The sequence below is a fragment of the Propithecus coquereli genome, unplaced genomic scaffold, assembly GCF_000956105.1.
Source record: "Propithecus coquereli isolate 6110/MARCELLA unplaced genomic scaffold, Pcoq_1.0 Scaffold253, whole genome shotgun sequence".
NCBI classification, from domain to species: domain Eukaryota; kingdom Metazoa; phylum Chordata; class Mammalia; order Primates; family Indriidae; genus Propithecus; species Propithecus coquereli.
Window position 1 is genome coordinate 3,146,201 of NW_012148097.1, and position 13,682 is coordinate 3,159,882.

Below are 13,682 nucleotides of genomic sequence, written 5' to 3' on the forward strand. Positions count from 1 at the left end.
CCTCTGGACTAACTCTCTTTTAGTGGGGAGGGTGCCCTGGCTCTTACCCATATTAGGACCATTAATCATCATAACCCGTGTACTAATCTTTAGTCCCTACCCTCCAATGTTTCTCTAAATTCCTTCAAAATCAAATTCAGACCTTTATTAATGAATCTTTGGGAGAAATGATGTTGTTACAAGCCTCAACACCCTACCAGATGTTAATCCAGTCCACAGAAGATCAATATCACCAGGAAACCGGATGGCTACCTGCCCCCTCCTGTAAACGCTCCCTGTTCAACAGGAAGCAGTTACAGAGGAAGAGATCTTCGCCCCTATTCTGTAAAAACAAAAGACTGGAATGTTACGGTGAAGTTGGAGGCCAGTGGAAAATTCCATGGGGGCTTGACCTTTGGACCCTCAATCCTTCTCCCCTTTAGGGCCTTTGCATGTAAATAGCCAAAATCAATATCCTGCTCTTGCAAGGTATTTCCTGCTTTTGCAAGACAGTCCCACACTCCCTTTGTGGGGAGGAGAGGCTGCCCAAATCTGCCCATAAACCCCTGAACACTTGCCATTTTGGGGCTGACGCCATCTTGGGCTCAGCCCATCTGTATGCAGATGTTAAAATAAACTTCACCTATCCCAGCCTCGTGCATTCCTCCCTCCATGTTTCAAACACTAATCACCTCTTAAAGTTTCCACCTCTTAATACTGTCACACACTGGCAATTCAATTTCAACATGAGTTTTGAAGGGGACATTCAAATCATAGCCGGGTATATACCCAAAAGAATTGAATAGCGGGGCTTGAACAGACACTTGGATACCCATGATCATAGCAGCATTATTCAAAAGAGCAAAAAGTAGAAAGAACTCAAATGTCCATTGACAGGTGAATGGATAGACAAAATGTGGTCTGTCATAGAGTGGAATATTATCAGCCTTAAAAAGGAGTGGAATTCTGATACTTGCTACAACATGGATGAACCTTGAAGACATTATGCTAAGTGAAATCGGAGGCTGTTTGACCAAACAACAGGGTACTGGGGCCTGGCCAAGATGACACATAAAATTGACGGTCACGTGGAATGTCCATCAGTGAGGGTCGCTCTAGCCTGCAGACACACCAGGGACCTTGATGAACATATCAGTGTTGGTGAATCAGAGTAGACAAGAAACCTAACACGTTCAAGGGTGGCCCTGGTCCTTGCTCCGCCACTGTTAGCCGTATTCCCTTGGGGACGCGTCCTCCTCTCCTGGTCTCAGTTTCCTGTCATCTCACAAGCACCAGAGGGCTGTGCCCAGAGCTTTGACAGCTCTCAGGGACAATGAGTCCTGTGTAGGTTGGAGGAACAAGTAACAGAGGAGAAAAGAGACATGGGAACCTTTCATTTGGCTACGTTTAATCAGTTATATTTTTCATTTATCTTGTGGTATTAGTTTGCAGTAGAAAATATTAAATGTTTTCCTTGAATACCTACCCAGTGTCTACTACATGGAGATCTTGGACTGGGGTAGCAAACCAACACATACTTACACTACGGCAGGGTAGGTACAATAATAGATGAATGGTAGTATAGAGAAGGGGTGCTTGCCTCTTGGGGGTTGGCCCCAAGTCAGGCTTAATTGCAAATGTCTATGGCACAAAGGAGGGCAGAATAAAACCTATTGGCCACCAACCCGTCTTCAGTTGCTACCACGTTGGTGCAATAAAAACATTTTGGAATCTGAACTAAAGTTCTTGTATGGCATATATAACCCTCTCCTGCTGAAGTCCTGCTTTTGTTGCAGTTTTCACAGGAAAAAAAATATTAAGCCCTAGAGCCCATATGAATATGACATATTGAGCCAATAAATACAATTTACAAGTAATTATAATTTACCTGCTGTATCCAGCAGGAATTTACAGTATTATAAAACTGGGGATTGGAATCCTGCCAAGTTCTCCAACAGACATAAGACACCACCATCTGCAGCTCCAGACACAGAAAATCTGTTTTCCAGCGTGGGCTCCGGACTCCTGGGTTTCATGCCTGCTGATTTATTTACATAGCACAGCATCGAAGGGATGTTTTCAAAGCCAGCAGGCATCAGGGATGAGCTGCCTGTTTTGTGGACCTAAAACGGTTGTTGCCATGCGAGAGGGAGGCCTTCCCCTCTCTGTGCTAGCAGGACACACAGCATAAACCGAGCAGATGTTTGCCAGGGCAAGTTCAAGGTTAGTACCTATCGGTGGCTCAATCTCCTATGTGAAAATACTGTACGATGCATTTGAATACACTTTATACTTGTCAAAACTCAATTTCACAGTCGTCTGTTCATCAGTGCCACGAGTCTACCTGATACGACATGAGGTATTAGCAGTGCCGTTTGACAGGTGTCCAGCGGCTTGACAGGTGTCCAGCGGCACGATTTGGCAGGGTTGTCTGTATGTCTTAGAGACAAAGACAACACTATTTGTTTTAAAAACCGACACATAATAATTGTACATATTTATGGGGTAAAGTATGATTTTTCTATATGTGTATACAATGTAATGATCAAATCAAGGCGATTAGCATATCCATCACCTCAAACAGTTGTCATTCCCGTGTGTTGGGAACATTCAAAACTCACAGTTATTTCAGTTATTTGAAAATATGCAATAAATTATTGTTGACTATAGTCACCCTACAGTGCTGTCGAACACTGGAACTCATTCCTCCTGTCTAGCTGTAATTTTGTACCTGATAAGTTAACCAACCTCTGGCTATCCACCCCTACCCTCTGCCCTTCCCAGCCCATAGTAACTACTAGTCTACTCTCTAGTTCCATGAGATCAACTTTCTCAACTTCCACAAAAGAGTATCTTTTTGTGTCTGGCTTATTTCACTGAACATAATGTCCTCCAGGCTCATCCATGTTGCCCCAGCTGACAGGATTTCATTCTTTTTTATGGCTGAAAAGTATTCCGTTGTGTCTGTAAGCCACATTTTCTTCATTCAGCCATCTGTTGATGGACACTAGGTTGATTTCAGATTTTGGCTATTGTGAATAGTGCCGCAATGAACTGGGCGGGGGTGGGGGGAGCATGTTCGACGTACTGATTTCCTTTGGCTACATACCCAGTAGTGACATCGCTGGGTCATATGGTAATCCTAATTTTAAGGACAAAGCTATCATTGATAATATTCCTCAATAATAACCAGGCTTGCTTTGGCTAAAGAATGGATTCTCTCAAGGGTACCAGTTAGGTCACGAAGGATGAAAAATGACACATTTATCAAGTGACTATATTCACCATGTTACCAAGTGATAGGGCAGGAATCACTGATGCCAGGAGACATCAGAACTAGCCCCGTTAATTCAGCAGCTCCTTCTGGAATCTGGAATCACAGCAACCAAGAAAGGTTCATGACTGATTGAAAAATGGCCCCAATCCTCCAACCTTCCATATGCAGGCCCTCTGCACTGAGACCTTCTGCTCCACCCGCTGAGGTGCAGCCTGCTTTCCCGCCTCTTCAATTCCTGCCCAGCAGGGCTTCCTCTGGGCCCCCGCTTCCCCGCATGCTACACCACCCCAGGACACCTTTTACACTTTTTTTTCTGTTTCAGCACTTGCTTCCCAAGACCCCAACCCGCAACACTTGGCACACAAAAATAAATAAGACAGTCCCTGCTTTTAAGGAAAGCAAATGAATGCTCATAGAAAGAAATGTTTTTTTAAAAAAAGTGTAATTTCTTATGTTCTCATGCTCTAACTGTATATTTTCAAAAACCAAACTGGGATGTAAAGACAGGTGAAGACATCATGACCTGAAATTGAGTTATATAAACCTATGGTTGTGAAACCTGAATTTCTTTTAATAGGCTTGCTTTAAAGCATGGTCAAATAGTCTTAACCTGAGTTATCGGGAATCATCTCTTAATATAACTTTTACCCTTCTCCGGATAAAAATTTAGTGCCTTTGCATTGCCTAGAAAACATCATGGTTCTAGTGACCACCTTGTTTTATAACATATCTTTACCTTCTTTGCCTATGGATTTTTAAATCAAATTGACAAGTTATGCCACTGAGGACACTGAAAAGCAAAAGTAGACAAGGACACTATTTCACTAGGGCAATGATCTCAGTGGAAGCTTCCAGGACAGGCAAATTCATGAGCTGGAGTTCTCTTCCCATATCTGTGAATGTTCAAATCAGAAAGAACTTTGTCTTTAGAGCAAGGTATACTTTTTCTCCTGCCCGCCTGGCAATGCCAGCTTTTGAATACCTACTGAAAGGGGCGGCCTTGCAAAAATAACAGGGAAATCCCTAATTCTGCAATTTCCTAGTAGCAGTTAAAGATCAATCCTACCAGTTCTCCTGCTAACAGTTACCCCTTGGGAGTTCTGTTTTGCACAACTTCTGAAAAGAGCTGAACAGATGGAAAAGAGATGTAAATATTTCTCTTTAAAATTGTTTTTTTGTTTTTTCTTTTTGAGGATCTGCTTTTACAGGGTTCGCGGAGAAAGCAACTCTTGGACTTTGACATCCTGTGGCTGCTTTTGCTATCAACTGACACCATCACTATTTTTTTCTCTTTGTCTGCCTTAAAATCAGCGATCCACTGGACCTCAGGGCTGGCACCCTTTCTCTTTCTCTGGGATGTCACGTCATCTCCCTGCTCTCCCTCTCTTTCCTCCCTCATTCTCTCTCCTTGTAAAAGGATAAAATAAACTTTTTTACATTCATATATCCTAATCTCTGTGTGAGAAATCCTTCTCCGCCCATCCTGTGAGCACCTGCTGAGTTTTCCATCCCGGCATCTACTGTGTGTGAAGTGTAGGCGTCTTGCATTGCGCAGCAACCCGTGCAGCAGCACTAAAGAAACAGGTACAGACCTACCTGGCATGAGCAGGGAAGGAAGCGCACCGAAAAAGATAATATGCCAAGTAAGCAGAGCTTATACTTTGAGCACCAGAATCCAACCAATTCCACATCCCCACTGTTACCACCTGGTCTGAGGCCACCACCTCTCACCTGCATACCTGTAAAAGCTTCCCTCCTCACTTCCTTGGAGGCCAGAGAGGATTTGAGTCAGCTCATGTCACCCCTCTTGTTAAAAGCCTGCAATGGCTTCCCATATCTCTCAGTGCACAATCTGGTAGACTAGGGACAAAGCCAAGGTTCTACCACGCCATTCTGCGGTACCCTAGCCCCCGGTCATGCTGATGGTGGCACTGGGCTTCTCAACTCACGCAATGAAAGAGTCTCACAGCTCAGTGGTGGGGTCCCTCTTGAAGAATCACACTCCAGCCCCGCTAGATTTCTGCTCACTAGTCTAGACTGCAGTGGACCACGGAGGACTCACGCACCTGCTCCCATCTCCGGAGTTTATTCTCATAAGGCTCCTCCAGCAGCTCTGGGATGTGTGAAAACGGGGCCCATGTGCCTTTACACAGTGTTTGTTCTCATGCTCACTGTGTATCTTAAAGATCACATGAAATTATTTTTTAGCTAAGTCACAAAGAGATTTTATGATCACCCTGCGTATCTCTAAATGTGTCTGGCTAGCGCAGAAATTAGACAGAGCTTACCTGACAACTATGGTGGACATTGGAGGCTCTTTTGTGCTTCTCTTCCACGAGTGGCATTTCTTCCACCCCTCACTTACATTGTTGACGGCTTTTCTTCTCCATGAGGGCACTCTGCTTGGCTTTGGGGTCAGGCTAATCTCTTTTGGAAACTCATGTCTTGCTAAAATCCTTTCTAAGCCGGAGAGTTCAGGATTCTCACCTGGTAATAGGATAAGCATGAATACAATTCAATGTTCTTTTCCATTTTTGTATAGCAAGAGTAACATGGCATTGATTGGATAAGGAATATGCATGCCAATTACTGATTCCTACTTAGTTGTCATTGTTTCATGCCAACAATATTACTGAGCAATATTTAGATCTTAGCGTGGTCCTAGGCATCTAACAGATGTCCTGTAAATAAATAAATCATGAACAAACAATCAAGGCATGCTGGTGCTATGCAAATACTGCTGGTTATTTGTGCATGATTCTCAAACTAATGGCAAGTTACTGTGCAATTATTCTCACCGTGATTCTCACTTTCGCTTTCATTACATGCTTAATCAGAGATGTGCATTTGAAGCTTCCCAGAAGAAATGGGGTGAATGTTGGCATTACTTTCAGGCCCTATGACTTGGGGCTGCAACATTCCCCTTAAGATAGCAGCATGCTTTATCAGTAATAATCTGGGAGTGTAACTTACTGATCCTTTCTGATTCCACAAAATGTTTTTCTAGCCACAAATGCAGTGTTTTTTCTAATCTGTTATAAACATATCTATTTTTCACCTATGCTAGTGGGCAATGTCTTCCTGCTTTGGGAGGGCTACAATAATTAAGACTTGGGGTTTGGACCCTTGCAGCCTACTGCTGGCACCCTCTGGATGGCCAGTGGCACACCTATAGCAACAGCATGGTGGAACCACTTTGAGAAGTTGAGGTCAACACCAGGGGGCTTACGTTCTCATCAGAAATGGAATAGCATCCCTCGCTGGGCAGCCAGCAGCTCCCTGAGAGGTCGGTGCCGCAGGACATTTCTCCAGGTGGTCTTGGACCGACCCTGCTTCCGCTTTGTTCCCACTTTTAGTTCTCAGGAATAACTGCAGAGTGTGCTAGGGATGCAAAATCTTGAGACAAGAGGGATCTGGCTGGCTCAGCCTGGCTCTGTGACATGCCCTGTCTAGACATAGGATGTTTCTTCAGCGCTTAGCCCAGTGAGTTCCATCGTCTGTGGGCGTTAAACACGGGGCAGGCTGCTTTCTGGGGTCCCTCAGCTGTGGTGCAAGTGGGTCACATGAAGACAAGACTCCAGCCACCTCAGGCAGGGCCCCTGAGCCTTGCAGGACTGGCTCGCATGGAGCCTGAGCTTTGTTGTCTTTGCTGCCTGTCTGTAAACAATAAACCTGCTCCGTGTAACTTGTTTCTGTCGGTGAGAGTCTGTCCCACGACTCAGCAAGTGTGTGACGGTGGCGCAGCTGGCGTGCTCCGCGGGTGCTGCGGCTCACTGGGAAGGGGTGTGGGAGTCAGCGCGGCAACAGAGCCCTGCTGCCGCCACGGGAATCTGAGCACTACGGGCTGGCGTCTGCTCTGTAAGGATGTGGGAGGGAAACACTGCAATCCAAAAAAGGGGAAAAGAGTAATTTTTGTGTCTGGGGCAGGGGACACTTGGTGGTGTGGGATTCCATATTCCCAATCTCACTCATATCAAGCCAGATTTAATGAAGTTTTGTAGAATTATTTTTATCTGCAGATGCGTTAACCACACTTCACGTTTATACCACAGGCACTGGTTCACATTGACCTCGACCGGCCCTTAGCCAAATTGCCCGTCTGCAATGAGACAATATGCTCACACCGGAGTGTAATTCAGTATACTGCTTCCTTCACCACCGTCTTGCAGTAAGGGAAAAAAAAGAAATGAAAAGAAAAGAAAGAAAGAAAAGAGTCAGCTAAGCTACATCGTGTTTTTAGTCACACAGTTGACTTGTAAACTTTTAATCTCTTCTCCAATTGGTAACAATTAGAGAACCAACAGCAGTTTGCAGATCCCGCCTTGAGTAGGTCTGCAATCCATCTGAGCACACTAGGAAAGCGGACAGCGGTCATAGTCCTTGTGACAGGACGAGAAGCTGAACCTCAGAGAGACCCGGGCTGATCCTGCACAGGAATTGGACTGAATTCCTTTTACGTCAGGCTGAATCACCGACAGGCCCTTCTAGAGCACAGTAGTAGGCAGAGACCACAAAGTGCGGAGGTTTGGCTCACGGGACCGTAGCTTGGCAATCTGATTACCTGGCGTAACGACTTGCTGGATTGAGTGATCCTGAGAGGGCTCAAAACCACTCCAAGTGGACCAAGAAGAGGACTGGAACTGCCCTCGGCAGAACTTCAGTGAGCTCAGCGACCACACGCTGGGCTGCAGAGGAAGTTGTCACAAGCATGCTCTCACGACAAGAATGGCGCGTGCGGCTTGCTCCCATTGTCAGAATGTCTAAGCTGAATTTGATATTTGACTGAATTAGTTAATTCGATTCCGGTATTTGGTAACATCCAGTAAAAAAAATTTTTTTTGTTTCAACTGAATTGTTTTTGATAGTCTTGGTGCCTATATATATTTTAATATTGTAAATTGTCTCAAATCCTTTGTAAGCAGCTAGGGATAAATTAGAGAGATTGAAAAACCAATATTTAACAAAAATTACAAATTTGCATATTCTCCAGTATGATTAATTATATTTTGATACTGCACGCCAAAATGAGATAAAAACTCAGAACTCACTTTGAATATTTAGTTGTGCCTTAGTGCCAACCTTATTTGACATTATAAGAAAGTGTTCTGGTTTTTGAAAGAAAACAATAAGCAAGGAATACCTCGAGAAATTATTTGAAGTAAAATAATATTGACTATAAATTTATAGATGAAATTTTGGCCATACTGGACTGTAAGTTGCTTGAAGGACTTTTTATTTCTTATTTTACTTTTTTTCTTCTTTTTTAAGGGGTGGGGGGGTTGTGAGGAGGGGTGTTCAGTTGCCTCGTTTTGTTTTTTTTTGTTGAGACAGTCTCACTCTGTCGCCCTGGGTACAGTGCTGTGGCATCACTGTAGCTCACAGCAACCTCCGGCTCCTGGGCTCTAAGCGATCCTTCTGCCTCAGCCCCCCGGGTAGCTGGGACTACAGGCATGCGCAGCAACATCCGGCTGGGTTTTTGTTTTCTTTCGTTTTGGTAGAGACGGGGTCTCACTCTTGCTCAGGCTGGTCTCGAACTCCTGAGCTCAAGCGATCCTCCCGCCTCCACCTCCTAGAATGCTAGGATTACAGGCGTGAGCCACCGCATCCAGCCAATTTCTTATTTTAATGTGTGAAATGAAATGCATGTTGGATGGATGAATGAATGGGAGTAGTCACATTTAATACAAACCAACATAGACAAGATACATAAACAGGTACGCCAAGCAACTGGACATGTGTGTGTACATGTGTGTGTATGTACCAGAGACAGTAAACATAGGTAACTTAACACTAAGGCGATGTGTTACTTGTCCACCTCATAATTGCATTCTCCCATGTTCCTGCTGAAGTCATGGGTTTGCAGTCATCAGTGAGGCTGCAGCGCGTGAATCGCACTCGCTGCTTCTGGGAGTTGCCCTCTGGGCCTCCTCCCCAAGCCCACCTACTCTGTGGAAACCGCGCCCCCTACTGGCCACGCTTCTCCTTGCATGCCCCACCATCTAGTTAGGCAGCTTCCCAAAATATTTTGGGGAAAAAAAGCAATGGATTAACTAAGAGAGGTATCTTCTTCAGCATTAAAAACAATAAACAAAAGATTTAACCTTCCTCCCACTTCCTATTTTTTGTTTGGTGCAAGTAAGTAATTAGGGAATTGGTAAGTGGAAAGTAGTAAACACCATAAAACAGTAATAAGGAGATCTCAGAGCACCCCTTACACTGAACTGTGGCATGGCTGGGAGAGGAAGAACGCCTCTTCTAGGGGTTTTTGATGTATACAGAGGCTTTTTATGTTTTCGAGACAATTATCTGAACATCAATATACCTAAATCCATATAGTATAACGGAACTTCATTTCTCATTTTTATATTATGATTTAACTTCATATTTAAAATATAGAAGAAAACCCTAGGGTTTCAGTTATAGATGTTCTTTTTCTTTCTTTGTGTAATCATTTCTGGGGAACCAATATAGTCTAATACAGGTAAAGCATCTCTGCGGATGAAGAGGTGGTTGGCAGGGAAAGGAACAAAACCTATTTTAAGGTCAAAAGAAATTTCCCCTATTAATAGAAGGACGGCTTTAGACACAGTAGCAGCAAGATCGAATTCATGATCTGATGGGTGAAAGTCAGAGAAATAGGGTCATCTCTTCTGGATGCACTTGCAAGGCAATCACCGGACATTTGAAAATGGCGTTTTGGAAATGAAGCAGTCTTTTAGTGAAGAATTCGGGGCCTCGAAGGCAATGTGCCCCCAGTGACCGGACTCAGCCTCAGGCCAGGTCACTGAAGGCACAGACTCGGGGCTCAGAGGAGACATTTCTTCCCCCTTAATGCCATTCACCTCAGCTGCGTCATGCACCTCTTTAAATTCGCTTCCAATAATAGCAAAGAATCACTGCACGCAAACACCTCTGGGACAAAGGCACCTAACTGCTGTGTGGCAGTTTTACACGGCAGGAACTACCATCTCCTGAAGGAGTATCAACATCTGTCGGTGTCTGCACTGGGAGGCTAAGGGAACAAAATCCAAATCAACATAAAATGGGAAGGTCACTAGAAAATCAAAACCCATTTTTCTAGCTTCACTTAAATACTCATTGCATTTTCAATTTTAAAATTACATTTTAATTACAAAAATAATAGATGTAAAGATTTCTGTTGGAATACATAAAATTAAACAACTCAGAAGAACATTTTCCTTCATCTTCCTTCTCCAAGAGGTAGCTATTATCTTGAATTTGCTGAGTCTCTTTCCAGAACTCTTTTCTATGCATTTACATAATGTTTGTATGAACAAATAAAACGTACAATTTTCTCTTGGCATAAATGGATTCATATTGTGTTTCTTTTGCAGCTTATTAAAACTCTAAGTATGTATTGTAGGTATTTTAATGTCAACCCTCTTTTTAACAGTATTTCACAGTATGGAAATGATATGCTCATTCATTTAATCATTCTTCTGTTGAATGACATTAGGCTGTTTAAAATTTTTTCACCATTATAAACAAGGCTTCTATGCACATCTATGTTAATGCATAAGTATGAGTATTTCTGTAGGATAATAATTAGAAGCGGAATTGCTGAGTTGAAGGACATGCATATGTAACAGGATGTGAAAATATGAATTTTTCTGTTGTCTCAGTTTTGTCCAAGGTCGTAAAGTCTGAGAAAAATTCAGTAGGTGCCAGTTACCCCTCTATCCACAACATAATTATCTATCTAATGTTAGGTCTATCCCAATGTTCCCTGGTCCACGGTTCCCAGTGTCAAGAGTGAGTCTCGGTACCGAGTTGAGCCAATGACAGAGTGATCACAAATACAAAGCCATCCCACACAAACAGTTTATTACAGAAAAGGAAGAAAGTTCCCAAAGTGAAAATACATTCCAGAGAGAGGAACAGGTCAGTCTCTGAGAGGGGAGAAAGACTTTGAGGACTCCCTGGCGGTTTCCTTTTATTGGGCTGGTCTGGGGGCGGGCTCTCGGGAGGTGTGGGATAGTACCAAATGATTGGCAGGTGTTCTTATCCACTTATGCTCCACAGATGTGTAAACCTCAAAACCTCCGATTTCTGGGTTTTCATTAACTATGTTTTTTTCTGCACTCCCTTCTGATTGGTCCCAGCTTCTCCACCCCTAGGAACCACCCTCCTGACCTATACCCTCCACCTGCAGATTTGAGACCTACCTAACACTAAGAAAAAGCTAAGCATTGTTTAAGGCACTTGAGGATTTCTTTAGGCACAGAGTTGTGGTAGTGCTATGTACCATAGCAACAGTTCCCAACCTTTTTGGTACCAGGGACTGGTTTCATGGGAGACAATTTTTCACAGCCTGGGGTGGGGTGGATGGTTTTGGACAAATTCTAAGAAAGAATGTGCAACCTAGATCCTTTGCATGTGCAGTTTACAGTAGGATTCGCACTCCTATGAGAATCTAATGCTGCTGCTGATCTGACAGGAGGCGGAGCTTGGGCGGTGATGCGAGTGATGGGGAGTGGCTGTAAATACAGATGAAGCTTCACTCACTCACCCAGCGCTCACCTCCTGCTGTGCGGCCCGGTTCCTAACAGGCCATGGACCAGTTCCAGTCCGCACCCTGGGGGTTGGGGACCATAGCACTATCGCATTTCCCTTCCTTCCCCGCCCCCTAGCTTTAAGAGGTATTTTAAGAGAATTACCTGGAGAATCAGACTATGTCCCACACACCTGGTGTATCAGTTTCCTAGGGCTGTCATAACAGTACCACAAACTGGGGGGCTTAAAACAACAAATTTATTGTCTCACATTCAGGAGGTTGGGAGTTGGAAATCAAGGTGTGAGCAGAGCCGTGCGCTCTCTGAAACCTCTAGGGGAGCATTTTCCCTTGCCTCTTCTGAGCTTTCGGTGTTGGCTGGCAACCCTTGGTATTCCTTAGCTATGGCTACGTCACTCCCGCCTTTGCTGTCACATGGCCATCTTCTCTGGTGTGTCTGTCTTCTTATAAGGACATCAATCATACTGGATTAAGACCCCGCCCTGCTCTGGTATGCCCTGATCTGAACTTAATTAATTACATCTGCACCCTATAAAGACCCTATTTCCAAATCTGGTCATATTCCGGGCTACTGGGGGTTAGGACCTCAGTATGTCTTTTGGGGGGATACAATTCAGCCCATAACACCTGGAAACATCAAACGGTGAGTGGTTGGGACCACAGCTGCCTGTGGCCACAAAGAAGTGAGAGCAGAGTTGGAAGTCATTATGCTTTTACCACCTGGGTGAAGGTATGGGGAACAAGGGCTCAGCTTTTCTACGAGCTAACTGTAACCCCCCTGCAAAGCACAGTTAACTCTTGAACAACACAAGGGTTAGTGGCACTGACCCCTGCACAGTCAAAAATCTGCCTGTAACCCTTTTTCTGAGACAGGGTCTCACTGTGTTGCCTAGGCTGGTCTTGAACTCCTAGGCTCAAGGGATCCTCCCCTCTCAGCCTCCCAAGTAGCTGGGGTTATAGGCACATGCCACCTTGCCTGCCACTTTTGACTTCTCCAAAACTTAACTACGAATAGAATAGCCTACTGTTGAGCAGAAGACTTACAATAACATATGCAGTTGATCAATACGTATTTTATGTGCTATATGTATTATTTACTGTATCCTTATAATAAAGTAAGCCAGAAAAAAGAAAATGTTTTTAAGAAAACCATGAGGAGGAGAAAATACATTTTCTCCAGGATCCTCCTGGCTCAGCCTCCCTAGTAGCTGGGACTACAGGTGCACACCACCACACTGGCTAATTTTGTGTAGAGATAAGGTCCTGCTATGTTGCCCAGGCTGGTCTCCAACTCCTGCCCTCAAGTCATCCTCCGGCCTCGGCCTCCCAGAGTGCTGGGATTATAGGTGTGAGCCACCAGGCCCAGCCTATGGTATTTTGTTACAGCAGTTTAAACGGACTAAGACAGTTTAAGGACGAGGGGAAGAGGGAAATGTCAGCAGGAGGTTGTGCAAATGAGATCCCCCCAGCACAGGAAATAGCAAAGAACCCACACAGATGCCCCAGGAAAGAGCCAGTCAGCTTCTGACAGGTGCCACTCCCAGAGGGCACAAAGCTGAGATCACAGGCTGAGAACTGACTAGTCAAGAGAAAAGCTGTTCAGCTTCTTGCCTCTCCTCCCTCCCACCCTCACCTCATCGGCCTGACGGAAGCCTGAGAGGGAGGAGGCGGAGCAAGGCTGAGGAAAGAACGGCCACATGGCCAGGCCTTCCTCGGGCTTCTGCGTCCAAGTCAGGCTGGAAAATTGGCAAACAGAGGTTTTAAACGGGGTGAGAGTTTAGAGCTTGGATATTAGAGTAAACTTTTTATTATCTGAATATGACCTGGAAAGCTATGAGATCTGCCTGCAATGTCACCTAAGGGTGGACAAGTCAACAGAATGGGTCAAAAGGC

At 44.5% G+C, this 13,682-nt stretch overlaps 1 protein-coding gene across 1 annotated transcript in view; it reads right to left on the reverse strand.

Annotated features, from left to right (window-relative positions):
• Positions 1-13,682, reverse strand: part of LOC105812510 (chromosome unknown open reading frame, human C6orf201) — a 26,369-nt gene that overhangs the window by 10,926 nt on the left and 1,761 nt on the right. Inside the window, exon 2 of the mRNA XM_012646990.1 lies at positions 5,545-5,743. Within this exon, the coding sequence (XP_012502444.1) occupies positions 5,545-5,743 (199 nt within the window). The remainder of the gene's footprint in view (positions 1-5,544; positions 5,744-13,682) is intronic.